Below are 18,592 nucleotides of genomic sequence, written 5' to 3' on the forward strand. Positions count from 1 at the left end.
CACTATCGAAAACTCACGTGATCAGATGCACATGGACTTGTAGCAATACCGGACTACATATCGTCTAGGAAGACTCCGTTGGTGCGGATGATGATGCCAAAATTGCAGAATTATGCATTAACGAAGCCACTGTATGCAAAGTATGGGCACTCGCCGACTGCCAGGAATTGATCATTACGATGAGGAGGTCGACCTACCACCAGCTGCCAAGAATGCTTCAACCGTGATTAATGTACCACATCCCTAAAGCACTTTATTGGCAGCAATTAGGGTCTTAGTGGGGAGCACATGACATGAAGGAAAGAGCGTGATAGAACTTGCTCTCAAGAAACGGACGTGCGTAACACATCTTTTAAGAGATAAATGGCACTTTTGTCAGCTTCTGTATTTTGGCTGCAAGCTGGGAGGTCGACTTACTAAGAGTTTTGATACAGCGACCATCAGGTTCGTTATAACTGGGCTCAACCATACTCCAGGGAACCACTATGCAAGAGCTCTTGCTGCCTGTACACAAATGACCAAACCAAAGCAGAACATGTTAAGGGGGGAAGAGGGTCTTACAAAAAAAATTTTTAATAATGAAATTTTCAAGGAACATGTATTTTGGTGTGCCGATTCCAAAAGCATAGACCACTTATAACACATACTGCGGGGGTCGGGAAAATCCGCATAAGCGGTACTGCACTGTAACCAAAACGTAGCTTTTGCATGCATTCACATATTTAGTATGGCCAGCCTGCCTTTCAAAGTGCACCTGACAACACATCAGACGCACAACACCGCAATCACAGGCAACAAAGAAATTTATTTGATCTTTCTGTCGAAACGTCGTAGTGAATGAAAAAACGACGTTATTTTAGTCTGGCGCTGTGATTTAACTGCGTTGCTAATGACTACATCTTCAGAAACAGTGAGGCACTTGCTTGCTGAGGTTTCTCTGAGTGCAGTAGAGGTGCAGTTTGTTGCAACAGTCGAGCTCGTCTTTGCACGAAACTTTTGCTGCACTCTCACTCACTTCATCGGGCTCATCCTCGGCTAGAGGCTCGATCGCAACTGCGCACCGCTGCCACGATGTCTTCATCTGTGGCGGCTACCTCACACATAGCGTCGTCGTCGTAGGTGACGACGACGACAAGCTCATCCCGTGCCAGTCCTTGAAATGCTGAATCCAACCATTCAATAGATTGAAACCATCATGCCCCAAGGGGTTTGCAAAGCAGCTGGCCTTGGCTTGCAACATCGGGCCACTCACATGAACACTCTAGACTCGGACCTCGTGAAACCGTTTAAACAAAGCGGCGTCAACATCTTTGTACTTTGACGCCCAACTTATCGCTATTCTTTCAAATGGTGGACAAAGTAGCGTAGGCGACATCATACTTTTTTGCTACCGTGGCCTTTTTCAAACCGCTCTTGACGTCTCTCACAATGCTCTTCTTGGTTTCGAGGAACAAAGCTTGCCGTTTCCTGGCTTTTGGAGGAGCAAACGCCATCGGAACTGAAGACAGCCGAGGCTGGTAGACTTGCTCACATTGACAGCTGACTTGCCTACGTTCTCGACTTTTCGCTACATGCAACGACACATATCTCGCTCACGGGCTCAGGCGTGACAAGATGCTGCCGCACATGTGTGTGTATGAGCAGCGCTTGCAGGGTCATGTGCCTGCCACCGCTGCTGTTATTCCAGCGTGCTCCAGTCTGTCCGCGCCATCAAATGCTTTCAAGTTTAGTCCAATCAGTGTGCCCAACAGAGGCGCATTGCAGAGTGAGAGGAAAAATGCCTGCTTTGCGACTTCTATTTTTTGTCTCCATCTCCTGCCTTCAGCCTTGCCTTGAACCACGCTGACAATGCTCCCCTACCCCGCCTGTTGTCCCCTTCTTGCGCAATCTGGGAAGCACGCTCGTCGTGCCCGCCGGTACCCACGTGCCCACGCCAGCACGCGGGCCACCAGGCTTTCCAGAAACCGCATAAAATGCGGTCCTGCATTATAAGCAGTTACGTTATAAATGGTCAGAGCTATATGTCCTTTAAACTTATGTAAAATAAGTCCTTGCACACGTACATAACATATAATGAAACTTTATGCCGAGAGATTTTTAGGAAATTTTGCTGCTGGGAACTATGGAAATATGCACGCCATTGGTTTCTCTTGACATCAAGGTATGCAATAAGGGTAAAATTATCATCTTGCCTATCATAGAAGCTGAGCTATAGTATTTTGAAGTTGTCACTTCTGAACAGGAATATAAAATTTTCTTCGCGTTTCTGAAGTGGCAACTTCAAAACCCTTTAACCTAAGTTCTATGATAGCCAGGTTGATAATTTTACCCTTATTGCACACCTCGATTTCAAGAAAAACCAATAGCATGCATACTCGAGAGTTCGCAGCAATCAAATTTTTTAAAAGCTCTCGGCAAAAAGTTAAATATATTACACAAGTGTGCAAGAACTTGTTTTACATAAAATTAAATAACATATTTGGAATCAGCATGTTAAAATATGCGTTTCCTGAAGGTTTATGTTTGTGACTTCATTAGTAAGGAATTTTTTAAAGACCCTCTTCACCTCTTAAAAACAGGACAACCAGGAAATGGCCAGCATACCTGGCGACACTTGCATGCAATAGTGATATGCACTTGCTCATGAGAAAGCACAAACACCCACCAGGAAGCCGTAGCCAATATCTGTGAGTTGGGACTGAATTCACAAAAGGAAATTGGCCTTGTGTCCCCAATTTGGCTGCAGTTGATATTCAGGGACTACAGGAAGAAACAGCGACAGATTACAAGCTGAATATAAATGCAGCGTCTGACAAAGAATGTATCAGATGCAACAAAGATCACAAAGATTAAAAAAAAACTGTAAACATGCACTATATTTTAGTCAAATATCAAAGACCAACTTAAATGCTCGGTGAGAAACACAGTTCCATCACCTTGAGCATATTTCATTTTCACAACTGCTTTTCATTCCTTTTTTGTTAGCTTACCCAGACCACTCATCCATATGAAAACATTCCCTAAGAAAACATTGCTGAGGGTAGAACTTTAAAATATAGCACCAAATTTCTTGCTTTAAAGAAATATCCTGCTTGGTAAACTTTTTTTTTTTATGAGCAGTACTTGATAAAACTTACACTGTTTACACATCTCACTATACATACCTCAAATATGTAGATGTTTTTCTTGTAACCAATATAATTTTCAAGATAAAAAAAATTTATATACCTTGTTCGGTGGAGACCTGTCTAGTAACCTCTGATCGCTACAATGCAAAATTAACAGTGTGCAATAAAACAAAAATGCAGACATCTGCTTCTCTTGAAATGTTGTGATAAAAATGGTGTGCCTGGAAATATAGGATTTCACTTCCTTGCAACACACAAGCATTTCTTGCATGTGTGAACGAAAAGGAAGGGTTTCCAGACAGCTTACCCTAAGGGTCTTGTACAATTCTTGTCGCTTGGCGTGCAACTGTGAGTCAGATGCAGCAGGACCTTGGGTTTTCAGTTTTTCTTTTGCTGTGGCTATGCGGTGTCGAGCACGGGGCAAAGAAAACTGTGCTATCCAAATACGGCACTCCCGCAGCTTTTCATTACTCTCATGGTACCTGCATGCATGAATATTTGAATTCATTAAATCTGAAATGCTTGGAGGCATCACACAAGTAGTATACTCAAATCAAATTACCCTTGACCAAAAAATTTCCAGAAACATGTCATTTTCATGCCATTTTTTAAGAAAAGAAAGGCCCCATCATCGGGTTTTTCGACCACACAGCGTCACTTGGATACACACCAAGTCACTACTTCGGTGTTTTCATTATTCCCACAGATCGCAATTCAACCAATGGGGTAGCGTTAGTCCCATGCACTTATAAAGAACTCACTGCTGAAAGTAAAAAAAAAAAAATGCTTACAAAAGTAAGCAACATCGGAAAATAGCACAAAGGGTCTATTCACAAGCAACATCAACCGATTCTGATGCTTCGCCTGCGTCAGCATCGATAAAAAGAATGAAGGGGGGTCCTTGGCGTACCATATTTACACGATTGTAAGTCAAGCTATTACCGTATTTACTCGAATCTAGGCCAACCCCGATTCTAAGCCGACCCCCTAAAGTCCGAAGCCAACAAAAAAAAAAATATATTACCTCAAATGTAGGCTGAACAAAAAAAGCGAGGACAGCGCTCACAAAATGCAAACAACATTTATTGAATCTGAACGTGCAGAGCTCATCCAACGTCGTCGCTGTGTTCCTTGTCACCGTCACCTACAAACAGTGCACTATCTTCGGTACCGTCAGGCGCATTAGATATGCTGCACTTTTTAAAGGCGCGCACGATCAAAGTACCTGGAATGTTGTCCCACGCTGCAGCTACCCAGCCCGCCAGCTGCGATAGCGATGCACGTTTGATGCGGCCTGTTGCCGTTACCATGTGGTCTTTGTCAGTCAACCAGTTCGCGTAATATTTCCGCAGACGATCCTTGAAAGGTTTGTTGATGCAGGCATCAAGTGGCTGAAACTGGCCCGTCATGCCGCCCGGTGTGACAGCGAGGTCCGTGTTCGCTTGGGCAAGCGCAGCCTTCACGTTGTGAGTTAAGTGACCACGGTAAGAGTCGACGACAAGGAGCGAGTTCTTTGTCAAAAGGACTCCTGGACACCGTCGCCACACAATCTTAACCCACTCTTCCACCATCGTACCCGTCATCCACCCGTTCTCATTTGCCCGCACAATGACATTTCCTGGGAAAGTTTCTCGAGCAGGCAGTGTCTTCCTATTATATATCATATAAGGAGGGAGTTTATGTCCATCAGCTGTGTAGCACAGCATCACAGTTGCGGGCTGCTTCTCGTAGCCGCACCTTCACCTCCTTGGCACCCTTTTCATTCATGGTGTATGCCACTGGCATATCAAAATACACAGCCATGTGGTCGGCGTTACCGATTTGCCCAAGGTTGTAGCCTGCCGCTTCTCTCTTTCGCAGCGCGTAGTGCTGAAACGCTGTCAGCTTTTCTTCGAAATCGCTTGGCAGCTTCTGGGTGATTGAGTGCAACGTCGGAGGCTGAAGCCGAAGCGCTTCATGAATTTCTGAAGCCAGCCCCGGCTGGCCTTGAAATCCTTTGGCGTTAGGCCTCGCTCCCTCGAAAGTTCCCTAGCTTTCGCTTGGAGCACTTTTGTTGTCACTGGAAGGGCAGCTGCTCTCTGCGTCCGAACAAAGTCGGCCAAAACTGTCTCCACTTCGTGGTGACGGCTTTTCTTCAGTCCACTATATGCCATCCTCGCTGCGGCGCACACAAAAAGCTGCTGTCGTTGTCCCCTCCAACGACGGACGTTTTTCTCGTCGACGCCGAAGTCCCGCCTGGCTTGAAGGTTCGACAATGCCTCGGCGGCTATCACAACTTTTCGCTTGAAAGCGGCACTGTAGTGGCATCTCCTGCTTGGTGCCATCGCGATAACACCACGCCGCACACAGATACGGCCGACACGACACAGGTCAAAATGACGACTTCGCTTGTGTACGGTTGGTTACTGGCATGGCTACTAGCGGCCGCGATACTGACTTTTCTAGATGGCGCTAGCTATGCACCATATTTAGCAGTTTCAATGAAAAACTGGCGCGTTTTTTAAAATCCTCGAATCTAAGCCGACCCTACAGTTCGGAATATGATTATTTGAAAAAATTTATCGGCCTTGATTCAAATAAATACGGTATATTAAATTTTAATATCTGATGTGGGTGGTTGACTTACAATCGAAATCAAAGCATGGCAATATAAATAAAGGCGAGACAAACACGATATCAGAGATGCTACAGCATGGTTGCAATGTCATGTTTGCTCTACAGCTCTGCCCCGTAGCATTCTGCGCGCTTGTTTGGCAAGATTTTTCTTTCCTTTTTTTACTTTTAACTGCATACTCGGCGCTCATGGGAATGTCGGTAGCAGACAGAAGAGCTTCTGTTCCAATCCACCACTTGGAATGGCTGTGCTTCCAGGAGTGTCGGCAGCTGATAGATGAGCCGACATCACTCACGCAATTTCTCTTTGGCTCTGTTTGACGCATTTCACTTGACTGCCGGCCATGTTTTACCAGTTTTTTAATGTACTGTTTCATCAATTGTCATTTGTGCTCCAAGGCCAGTAAGCATTCAGCGCTTGTTCACAGCTACATTCAAGATGGCTGTCTTTCTTTACACTGAAGAAACAAAGAAATGCACGCCGGGCTGTGCGTTCGATCTTATGGAATTGGTGATGCAGTGTAGCGGCTGCAGTGAAGCAAAAACTTCAGCTGTTACAAACGATATTGTGGTGCGGTTGTACGGAAAGTGCAGGATTTCACGGGACAATGACCTGTTGTGGGACCGCAGCAGCGATGACAACGGCAGCACTAGTGAGAATGATGAAACAAGTGAGGATGAGTAGTCCAGTGACTAATACATTTTCATTTTTGAATGTGCCCACGGGCACGCCCTTTCTTTTTTCCAACATGCAATACTGGGAGAGGGGTCAACTTAATATCTTGTAAAAACAGTTTAAAGGCTGTTGGGATTCCTCGAGGCAAAAAACTTTGAGAGCCCCTGCTCTACGTTATAGTATTGTCACCAGTGTAGGTCATCAGCAAACAGCTAACATGTGCTAACCAGCAAGCTGGTTAACTAAAATCTAATACAGTAGAATCTCGGTGATACGAATCTCACGGGGTCGCAAAAAAATTCGTATCATTCAAATTTTGTATCATCCAAACAAACAAAATTCCTATGCAGAAGCATAAAAAATGCATGCACACATATCTGTTTACGGCTGACGGGATTTATTCACGGCCGTGCGGCCACGCTACTCACGGTGAGCACTGCACAATTAGCGATCGCGATTTTGGCGATGCCGCGCACCGCCGCTCACTGCTCGCGGTGCGTACCGCACAATTTTGGCGATGTGAGAGCCGCGCAGCGATGTTCACTGCTCGCGGTGCGTACCGCGCGATTAGCGACTGCAATTTCGGCAATGTGAAGTCCGCACACCGCCGCTACTCGCGGTGTGTACCACACGATTAGCGATTGTGGCGATGCAAGGGCCACGCTTAGTGCTCAAGGGTGCAATCGCGGCTCGTGTGTTCGTATCATCCGATGTAGCGCGGGAGAGAGTTCGGAACCTTCGGAATTCCGTAGGTTGTGCACAATGCAGTCCGGCCGGGGAATTTTACGAATTCGTATCATCGCGAAATTCGTATCAACCGTGTTCATATCACTGAGATTCTACTGTAGTAAATTTTAAAGTATACAACAGTTAGGTCCCTCAATTAACGATTTGTAGCTTATAATTAGTAACATTCATACTAGTTTTTAGATTTTTAGAGCTGCACACACAGCAAGGAATTTCGGCTCTTTTCATGCCTAGAACTAAAACTGTGGAGCAGAGAAGCACTTCTAGCCCGAATTCAAGCGAGTCATCCATGATGATGATTGTAGATTTTTATGGCGCAAGTGCACCTGGGCCAACGACCATCAAGGCACAAGGTGCTTTCGCCTTCTCAAGGGTCAAAGACCCATTTCCCAAGCATTTCAACCTAAAAAAAGCCGAGCACCAGGCCAGGAGAAAGCTTGTACCCATCGTATCACCGGTGGGTGCCCGGCGGAACTTGGGATCGATCCCCGCACCTGCCCCATGTGAGGTGGTTACTCAAACCACTCGGCCACCGCTGCAGTAAGCGAGTCATCCAGCAGTATATGCTCTCTCTATGCTGATGCTCCATGGCCAGACAGGATGTGGCCGTGACGTGTTAAAAGCTAGACAAGAGATTTTCAAGGACTTGGATACTTAAACATGGTGACGCTGCCTACAGCAGCATCATGTTTACAACAGTTATTTGCAAAGTTTCACCATAGCATCTTTTCCTTCAGATGTTATCCCCGAGAGGTATCATGGAACAGCCAAGTAATGCTCAAAAAAAAAAAAAAACTGAATAAAGATGCCAACTCATCTACATAACTACTACCAGTCATTCACCGATAAATCTCATACACACACAGCCTTCGTCATTTTGAAATTTTTTAGACATGTACCTGTAAGAAAGGGCCATTTCTCATATACTTGTTTTTCTCCGTTGTCGTTTCTCCGAGTGTCGTTTCATGCAGCGAGCGTTCTTTTGTGTCCACACGTGTGCTTTAGGTGCGGGGGGGGGCGTCCTTGGCGCCACCGTTTTGCGATCGGACCGATGAGCGTCCGCTAGCTCATTGGTGTGGTCGTTAGGGCCGAGGGCAATGCCCCGGCTACCCGAAGTACGAACTGGAGAGCCGTGCGGCGTCTCCTTTCAAGTGGGCCCGTGCACATGTGGGCATGAGTGTTTGTGTGTGTGCTTCTGGTGCACTGCAAGTGCGCAGTAGCCTGCGGCACTGGGAGGCGACACAGCCAAGTGACGGACGAGAAGGAACCACAGCGTGTGTGCGATGCTCGACGGTGCGAGTGCGCGAATTTGCAAGTATGTATCTTGGCATGTAAATAAGTTCTTGTAAATATATCCTTTTGTATTTCCTTCACATGAGTGTTTAATCATTTCTTCAGTGCATATTTGTAACATTAATTTAATCTTAAGCATCATTTCTAACATTAATCAGAAGTGGGATTGTAACTGCGCGAACTGGACTGGAGACTGTGAATTCCAGAGAGCGAACTGTAGTAGATCACGACCATGAGCGAGACACCTTCAGGAGTGACAGCAGGCACCACCGACGTTCAAGATGGTGTAAAAGTAAGCAACTTCCTGAGTGCGATGCGGGAAAAAGACCGTCTGCTGACCAGTCTGCTGGAACGGTTCGCTCTACCAGCGTCATCAGGAGCGCCAGGCGCGGCAGCAGCAGCAACCTACCAGGTGATGCCTGACCTCAGCAAGAACATTTCCGACTTCAATGGCAGTGGCGATGCGGCGTCGGTGAAAGAGTGGCTGAAAAACCTGCAGACCACCGCTACACTGCACCGATGGCCTGAACCATTCAAGTTGGAGACTGCTAAGTGCCACCTTGTGGGACCTGCCAAGGACTGACTGCGTTTGCGCAAAGAAGTGGGTACGTCGTAGGAAAATTTTGACTACCACTTCCGCTGCACCATCTGCGGCCAGACCCGAGCGGCAGAACGATAGAGGAAGATGCAGGAGCGAGTGCAGCAGGTCAACGAAAGCACAACAGCCTACTTCCACTAAAAGGTTCGTCTTTGTCGAGAGGCCAACCTCGATTTTTGTGACAGCCGGGAGCAGGTGCTGACCGGTCTCCACTCAAGGCAGCTCTGCACTATGCTACTTGGATGCACCCACAAGGACGACGACAATCTCCACCATGATATTACGGAATTTGAGCGTATCGACCGAGAGCGGGAGCAAAGGTTTGGCGGCACGCGTGAGAAGAGGCAATTCACGGCGGCTACCGAAAATGTTCCAGAAAGACCACCTGTGTGGAAGACTACGTATGAGCAATCTGGCAAGGACAGGAGACCACTTCTGACCAACGAAAGAGGCCAGCCCAAATGCTATAACTGTAGGCGATTCGGACACATCTCCCGCGATTGTCGACAAGAAAGGCATGAAATGAAATGCTTACGGTGTGGGAACAGCGGCCACTCGCAGCGTCATTGTTCAATAAAGCAAAGCAACAAGACCAACACAGTGACCGACACCGAAGAGAAAATCGCCCCTGGAGCGCTACTGAAGCAGGTCATACTGAACGGGACGATGACCCTCGTCGGCATGATCGACAACGGCAGCTCTGGATGCCTCCTGCGCGCGTCTGCGGCTGCACATTGTGGTGCGAAGCTTACGAAAGATGCCACGGAACTCTACGGTTTCGGAAGCCAAGGCACTCCGTCAGCCACGGCGATCGGCAAGTGCTACACAGACCTCGAGATCGACGGTGTCAATGGCGAGAACGTTCCTTTTCTTGTACTGTCAGATGATACTTTGGCGGTTGACTTGCTTGTCGGGAGAACGTACACAGAGCTACCTTACGTGGCTTACGCCAGGCTGGGTGGTTGTTTGCGCTTCTGGCACAAAAGTGTCTGTCCGTTCTCTCACCTGGAGCCGTTGAATGAGTCCAGAATGCGTGTGAAAGTGACTAAAGAGACCATCATTCACCCCAACTCCATTAATTGGATAACCTTATCATCAGATTCAAATTTGTCGGGCCGTCTGGTTCAGTACCCTTGGAAGCGAAATTCTTGCCGACATGAGAGAAGGGGAGATTAGTGTGCCGATTTTCACGAGCGGAGACAAAGACGTGCTTGTGAAAAGGGGACAGTGACTCGGGCGCCTCATGGAGATTGACGTTGTGGAGATACCTGACGGCCAAAACCAACCTGCCCGCGTGAGCGAGAGCGATACAACTGAGCCCAACGTTTTCTGCGTTGCGACAGAGCGCAGACCAATCGAGGATCAGCAGCTTGAAGTAGGGCCCTCAGTAACGAAGCAGCAAAAGGCTGAGCTTCTTGGCCTTCTAAATGAACATCGCGACTGCTTCGCCAACAACATTACCAAGCTCGGATGCACTCCTGTGCTTAAGATGGACGTCACAGAGACAACTGGAAGTTCGTCTGTTGGGGTTAGGCCGTACCGAACAAATGCCGTGGAGCGAGAGATAATTCATGAGATTGTTGGAGAGTGGAAACGAGAGGGTATCGTAAGCGAGACCTCGTCACCTTACGCGAGCCCAGTGATCCTAGTGCAAAAAGAGAATGGCAAGAAGCGTTTAGTCGTCGATTACTGCCACTTGAACGCGCATACAGTGAAGGAAAAGTCCCCGCTCCCTAGCATGGATGAATAGCTTGAAAAACTGTGTGGAGCGAAGCTGTACACTGTGCTGGACCTTGCTCATGGCTATATGCAGGTGCCACTGAGCGAGGAAGCAAAGGGCAAAACAACTTTCATAACACCTGATGAGACGGGGCAGTCGAAAGGATGACGTTTGGGCTCACAAACGTTCCATCGGTGTTCCAGCGCCTGATGAATCGCGTGTTGGGACCTTTGAGGGGAACGATTGCGATGTGCTACCTGGATGATGTGCTCATTCCGGCAGAGAACTGGAACGAGTTACTCGTGTGGCTGCGCCAGGTTCTTGAAGCCTTCAAGAGGGCTAATCTAACCCTGCGACTTAGCAAGTGCGCCTTCGCTAAGGACAGCATCGAATTTCTGAGTTTTCACCTCTAGGAGGGAATGGTGCAGCCCGGTGAAGCTAAGGTGCAGGCAATAGAGCGTTTCCCTGTACCGGAAAATGCTCATGACGTGAGGCGATTCTTGGGGCTAATGAGGTTCTTTCGGCGTTTCATTGCGAAATATGCTCTGATCGCCGAACCTCTCACCAAGAAAGAAGAAAAATTTGTATGGGGCTCTGAACAAGAGGAAAGTTTCCAGGAGCTCAAATCAAGGCTCACGTGTGAACATGTACTCCAGCTGTATGACCCAAAAGTGGAGACAGAGTTACATACCGATGCATGTGCAAGAGGATTAGCGGCAACACTGCTTCAAAAGAAGGGCGGCAAATGGCATCTCGTCTATTGTGTTAGTAAAAAGACGACGGATGCGGAAAAGAATTACCACTTGTCTAAGCTCGAATTGATGGCAATTGTTTGGGCAGTGGATCGTCTCAGACCGTTGCTGATGAGAATACACTTTACAATTGTTACCGAATGCCAAGCTTTGGTTTACCTCAACGTGCAGCGAACTCAAAAGCCGCAAATCGCAAGGTGGTACGATTTGATCCAGGATTTCGAGTTCACAATCAGGCACCGCCCGGGAGCGCGAATACTCCACGTTGACTCTCTCAGCCATGGTCCTGTGGAAACTCAAGACACGATGAACTCCCTGTTAGAAGAAAGGTTCGAGGTGTGCGTTGTATGTTACCTTGCCGACCAAGTAATGGTTCTCCAGAGAGGAGATAAAGAGCTGCGAGAGCTTCTAGCCATTCTAGAGAAACCCGGGAGCGATCGCACAAAGGAAGAGAAGACAAGAGCGAAAGGTTACAGCGTGAGGGAGGGAAGACTCGTGAGAGAGATAGAAGAGGACGGAAACGTGAAGTTCAAATTCGTACTGCCAAAATGCATGCGAAAAGCAGTTGTGGTTCAATCACATGATTTGATGGGACATTTTGCACTGGAAAAGACAGTTTCCAAAATTTAAGAGAGCTTTTGGTTCCCACGAATGAGGAACTACATCTGGAAACACATTTTGCAGTGTTTCGAATGCATTTACAACAAAGTACCTGCTGGCAGATGAGGCCTTTTACACCCAATTCCACCGGGCAAACGACCGTTCGAGGTGATACACATGGACCACATGGGGACATTCGTCCCAAGCAAGAAGCGCAACCAGTACCTTCTTGTGTTCATCGACAGCCTCACCAGATTTGTGAGACTGACCGTTACACGCGACACATCAACTAAGCATGTGCTCTGTGCACTAGAGGAGTTCATTTTCGAAAGAGGCCTGCCTAGGACCGTTATTAGCGATAGAGGCAGTTGCTTCACGTCGCGCGCCTTTGTGGAATTTTGCACAGCACAATGCATACGTCATGTGCTCAATTCGACACGCCACCCGCAAGCAAACGGCCTTGTGGAGAGAGTAAACCGGACAGTTCTGCCCGTCATCACAACTTCAATGAGCGACCCAAAGCAGTGCGATTGGGATGAAAAACTTGCAAAGGCAGAACTTGACATTAACAGTGTCGTAAACAAGACATCAGGCAAGACACCCTTCGAAATTCTGTACGGGTACCAGCCGAAGTTCTACAGCACCGCCTTGAAAAGAATTGTCGGCAGCGACGAAGCCCAATGGGAAAACCCCGAGGATGTCGGCAACATCGTGTTCATGACTAAGGCTCCTGAGCAGACCGAGAAACCGATGAAGGCTCAGCCTAAGTACAGAGGACCGTTGGTAGTAACCCAGGTTCTACCCTCTGATACATATCGAGTGACAGAGCTCGATCGGCTCACGTGTCACAGATTAAGGGGTGGATGTCAACGCACCCGCAAGACCACTTAGAAGACGACGAGTCATCTACCGAAGAGGAAGAGACTGTGAGAGAAGTGGAGAGTGTCCCACAGCCACTCAGGCGTTTGGAACGCACAGGCGCGGTGCCGAGCTGAACTTTTTTCAGGGCACATCCAAGAATGCGTGAAACTAATTTTACCCACTTGTCTACTGCCTGCGTCCGTTCTATTCTAGTTGTATTCATATGTCTGTATATGTTTCTTGACTGTTTGTGAAGTGTTTGTGTGTTGTACAGTTTTGTTTACTCCTGTTAACGAGGACGTTAAATTTTGTCAGAATGCCTGAGTGTAAGAAAGGGACATTTTTCATGTACTTATTTTTCTCTGCAAGTGTCGTTTCGTGCAGCGAGCGTTCTTTTGTGTCCACACGTGTGCTTTCGGTGTGGGAGGGGGGTCCTTGGCGCCACCCTCCGTTCTGCATCGGACCGATGAGCGCACACTTTGTTAGCTTACTGACGTGGGCGTTAGGGCCGAGGGCAATGTCCCCGCTACCCGAAGTACGAACTGGAGAGCCATGCGCCGTCTCCTTTCAAGCGGGCCCGCGCATGTGTGCGTGCATGCATGCGCGCTTCCGGTGCATTGCAAGTGCGCGGTAGCCTGCGGTGCTGGGAGGCGGCTCAGCCAAGTGACGGACGAGAAGGAACCAGAGTGTGTGTGCAATGATCGACGGTGAGAGTGCGCAAGCGGTGCGCGAATTTGCAAGTATGTATCTTGGCGTGTAAATAAGTTTTTGTAAATATATCCTTTTGTATTTCCTTCACATGAGTGTTTAATCGTTTCATTTCTTCAGTGCGCATTTGTAACATTAATTTAATCTTAAGCGTCATATCTAACATACCCGGCTACATACTCTCCCCTACATACCACACATTTTGTGGGACTGGTCAGCAGATCCCCCCCTTAAAGAACTGCAGCTCACTAATCTCATGCAGTGGGAGGCCATGTTGACCGCTTCACGCCACGAAGACCTCTACCTCCTTTTCTGAAATAAAGTTTATCCGTACGTCCACTGAGGCATCAAGAAAACTTTTAGGCATACGCATAGCTGTCACCTTCACATGCATACCACCACTCGCAGTGGCTGCAATATTTAATACATGACGCTAAGTACAGCATTTATGAGCATACCTAACTTAAATTCCTCACGAGGTTACTCGCATTTACAGTAGAAAAAAAAAAATTCACCCTTCCAAAAAAGACATCCGTACCAAGTAGTCTCTGATGTGTCCTTTCGGAGCTCCCTCTCTCTCTCACGCTCTTCCTCTTGCTTGCGTCGTATTGCATCCTGCCCCAGCTGAGCCAAAAGGTGACGCAAGCGCTCGCGCCGGTCTGCAGGTCCCTCACCAAACAGGCCTGAGGAACAAGCAATTAGAGTCTCTTACTGAAGATGCCGAACACCCACAGATGAACAGAAAAACAGCTGCACAGCTTAGCAAGTTTTACCTCAATTTATTAAAATGCACTTCTCACCTATCAATCTGAAGGAACTGTGAAAATGACGACATTGGCCAACTTGCTGCCTGCCCAAGTTGACTTCCGAGTGCTGATGCTAGTCAGAGTATGCAACAAGGCAACTACATGCAACAAGACTACCTGACATTCTACCAGAATGTTGTACTAAAATTACCAGAGCACAGCTCATGCAGCCTTATAGTTTCCACTAATAGTTTTCATAGGCTTATGGTTTATGGGGATTTAACATCCCAAAGTGACCAAGGCTATGAGGGAAGTAGTGAAGGTCTCCGGAAATTTCGACCATCTGGGGTTCTTTAAAATGCACTGACATTGCACAGTACACGGGCCTTTCAAAGCATTTAATCCATAGCAAGGTGTGGGTGCAGGCTAGTTAGAGATCCATAGTAAACTTAAAGAGTGGCAAACACGGGGATGCAAAAAAGACAACGGACAAGCGCTTGTCCATCGTCTTGCTTAAGCCCCTGTGTTTGCCTCGATTTACGATTACATTTATTCCTGCTGGGTAATTCTCCTCCATTCGGCCCATCTGCTCCAAACACACCACACGACTCAGCACAACATTAGAAGACTTGTGGACAAGCAATTGATTCATCTTTGGGATACTTTGCAAAGCTTGTTTGTTGCTGGCATAAAAGCAAGAACAAATGTCCCAAGAAGCACATCCAACTCCTGACCACCAAAGCCCAAGCGCATGCAGATAACCAGGTACACCAGGATTGGTATGGTTTCTTCAACTGCCTTAAGGACAGCTCGAGAATAAACATGTGGGATACCCTTAGATCCCTCATTCAAAATGACTCTTGAAAAGACCCCTGCCCCAAAAACCTCCTCACTGCTCAGCTTACACCCCCTCCCTGAACATCCTCACCATACCTTCCTTCTTCCCTGGATATCCCCTTTATTTTCAGGAGCTTACCCAGGAAGACTACTTTATCAAATGCAACAGCACCTCAAAAACAGGTGGTGTTGATTTACAGTCTGCTTTGTAACCTTTCCCTGAACATCTTGAAACTCTCCTGTCCACATTCTAACACATTTTGAAAACATGACAACCCGGAAACGGAAACATAGAGGCTTAGCCTACAGCTAAAACGAACCAGGACCAGAACCAAGGTCAGGAAGAATTTTTTTGCAACTATGAAGTTTCTGTGAAAAGCGTATACTTGCTTCTTGTAGCTGTATGGCTGTGGCTGGGTGGATGCTTGTGAGTGACAACACCGTTATTCCAAATTACTCCTCCTTGGAGAGATTCCCCCAAAACAACACCGTTCCCACTTCTAACACTAACACTGTTTCCACTTCTAGCTATTGATCCAATCGGCATTGCAGTGCTATCGGTTCCAGACACACTGGCCCAACACCATCCCACTTCTAGCTGTTGATCCATTCGGCATTGCACTGATATTTGCTAGCGGTTCTGCGAATACTTGCTTCTTGTAGCTGTATGGCTATGGCTGGGTGGATGCTTGCGAGTAATAACATCCTTATTCCAAATTGCTCCTCCTTGGAGAGATTCCCCCAAGACACATTGGACTAACACTGTTCCCACTTCTAGCTATTGATCCAATCGGCGTTGCACTGCTATCTGCTAGCGGTTCCGGACGCATTGGACTAACACTGTTCCCACATCTAGCTGTTGATCCATTCAGCGTTGCACTGCTATCTGCTAGCGGTTCCGGTTAGCTTATGTAGGGAGACTGGCCTGGACAGGTGGAAATCCCGAGTTTGATCCTGGGAGCAGGATGAATTGTTCTTTAGCTACAAAGTTTCTATAAAAGCTGTATAGCTATCCGTTGTAGCCATACGGATGCTAATTAGTAAGTACTCTCTTATTCAATAATGTGCCACAATGCAATTAACAAATGATTGAAATCACCCATTATGTAAGACAAGGCCTCTCATACTCGCATAATTTGCGGCAAGATGCCGACTAACAAATTTTGGCATCAGAAAGAAAAAAAGCAGCACGCAATATGAACCAGCTGTCAACCCCATTTCTACATTCCATTATACGCCTCCTATTATTAGTCTCAAATTATCAAGCAATGGCTTACTTAGCCAGTACCAGCGTGCCACAGCAGCCTTCATCCATGGTTCCCTAAATCAGCCCTTATTGGAGTATGCATACATGCCTATCACAGGTACTGAACTGCTTTTCAGTTGGTCGGTCAACAGTGACCATAAAAATTCCTTGCATTTTCCAAAGAAACTAGGTGCCAGGCAGAAGCCTGCACTGCATCGCACGACCTATGCCCCTATGTACTTTTAACACAATACTACAAGCTCTTCCCCAAAGGATCTTGATCGTGCTTGTCCAGTAATGTTTAGAAGAACTTCTTGTTGGGCTAGTTGGTGCATTGCTTTGAAGAACCACGTTGTGCATTCAAAAGAGAGAAACACAGGAAAAGGCCAAGGCCTTTCCCTGTGTTTCTCTCTTTTGAATGCGCAATGTGGCTCTTCAAAGTTGTCCAGTGATGCAGCTAAAAGTAGGTGTTAGAACGACCAGCAGCAAACAAAATGACCATCGGCTCATACCACAAGCTCGGCTTATCTACAGGGCCCCCGATTCAACCTGCACTTTTGTTTTTCAAAGCTCTCTTTCTCAGCATTACTAGCATATGCTGAGAGCTACATAGACACACACTATATATGGCATGACCAGTTTAGCTCACACACTGCTGCTATGGCAGCATCTGCAGCATCTATCCCCTCCCCACCCGCTTTCATCCAATCCCTTGGAATACAAAAGGAAGGAAAAAACACTGAATTTCTTTGTGGCTGGAGGCACAGCCTAACACTGAAGGTTGCAGTCTCCACGGAAGTGCAGAGCACACACTCGAGTTCCAGGCTGCATGTTTAGACTGCTGAACAATTAAGAATTTTCGTGTTTTCGGTGTTCTGGAAACTTTTGTTTGCTCCTGTACAGGCACTATGAAAGAGAGGACCACGTTTGCCTTCACGAACCAAACACACTTCTCCACTGAACTTTGAATTCAGTGCAGGGATAATTCTTCAGCTGGTGGGAAAGTAGCAAGGAAAGGGATTCCCTTTAAAACTCCTTGTACCTGTAAATGCAAGTGCCAAGCACATCAAGAATGGTAAGCAACAAATCTGCAGTCACATCATGCTTGAAAATGTGTAAAGCCAGATATGCCGGCAAATGAAAAAGAACAATGCATACAAATTGGTTCGCCCATTTCTCGCAATGTTGACTTGACTTCAGTGTCATCTGTCGATACATTGATTTGGCGAGCCTGCAAGAAAGAAGAAGAAAGGCTTATATACTCTTAACTACATAAAAGACCACAAAGAAAACAAGGTTTTATTTGCCTTTTTTCTTCTCTCGAATTCTTCGAGTAGCTGCTGTTTGTCCCGACCACCTTCATCTTCAATGTCCATGTACTCTGGAAAGGCATAGTAGTCTCATGTAACCAACATCAAAACAAAGCACAACTACAAATTGGAAGTGCCCTGTGTTAGGAAATAAAAATAGTATGAGGGAGCACAACACACACACATGTGGTGAGGCATACCACTTAGCTCACATAGTACAGGAATACTGAATATGTTTGGTATTATATATTATGTTTCATAGGCTCTCTAGACACTGCAAAATTTTGTATCAATTCTGCTACTAAACCCACTAGCAGTATAAATTCATGGTCAGGTTGAAATCAGATTCCTGTCACACTATTTTATTCATTCATGATACCCTCAGGACCAATGAACAGACCTTAAAAAGGAGAGCAGTTACCAATGTCAAAATAAGCACTCACAAAAAATGTTTAATATGGCACAGATATGATCCTATTTATGTAATGCTATCTATAGGCACATGTACTTGTGAATCTTAATACAAATATGAGCAGGCTTATCCACAGCAGTGGAGCAGTGTGCTGCTGAACAAATAAAGTGAAATATTAGTGCAGCTACTCCATCAAGAATACGCTGCTAGTGCATTTGTCATTTGCATGACTATGGTGCTATGCTCAAGTGCCAGCACTGCAGGTGAAACCTAGTACTTGTGTTAAAAATTCACTTTCTTTGCTCTCCACAGCACTCTACACAAGCGTACTAATGTCTGTACTTG

General features: G+C 46.6%; 1 protein-coding gene and 1 pseudogene across 3 annotated transcripts in view; one reads left to right on the forward strand and one right to left on the reverse strand.

Annotated features, from left to right (window-relative positions):
- Window positions 1-18,592, reverse strand: part of U4-U6-60K (U4-U6 small nuclear riboprotein factor 60K) — a 43,547-nt gene that overhangs the window by 23,152 nt on the left and 1,803 nt on the right. For all 3 annotated transcript variants that reach the window (XM_077648082.1, XM_077648083.1, XM_077648081.1), the window contains exons 3-7: window positions 17,833-17,906; window positions 17,684-17,756; window positions 14,235-14,379; window positions 3,436-3,610; window positions 2,666-2,760 (exon numbers count right to left, since the gene is read on the reverse strand). In XM_077648082.1, coding sequence (XP_077504208.1) covers window positions 2,666-2,760; window positions 3,436-3,610; window positions 14,235-14,379; window positions 17,684-17,756; window positions 17,833-17,906 — 562 coding nt within the window. The remainder of the gene's footprint in view (window positions 1-2,665; window positions 2,761-3,435; window positions 3,611-14,234; window positions 14,380-17,683; window positions 17,757-17,832; window positions 17,907-18,592) is intronic.
- Window positions 8,690-10,231, forward strand: LOC144116401 (uncharacterized; annotated as a pseudogene).

Source organism: Amblyomma americanum, chromosome 1 (assembly GCF_052857255.1).
Source record: "Amblyomma americanum isolate KBUSLIRL-KWMA chromosome 1, ASM5285725v1, whole genome shotgun sequence".
Lineage (NCBI taxonomy): Eukaryota > Metazoa > Arthropoda > Arachnida > Ixodida > Ixodidae > Amblyomma > Amblyomma americanum.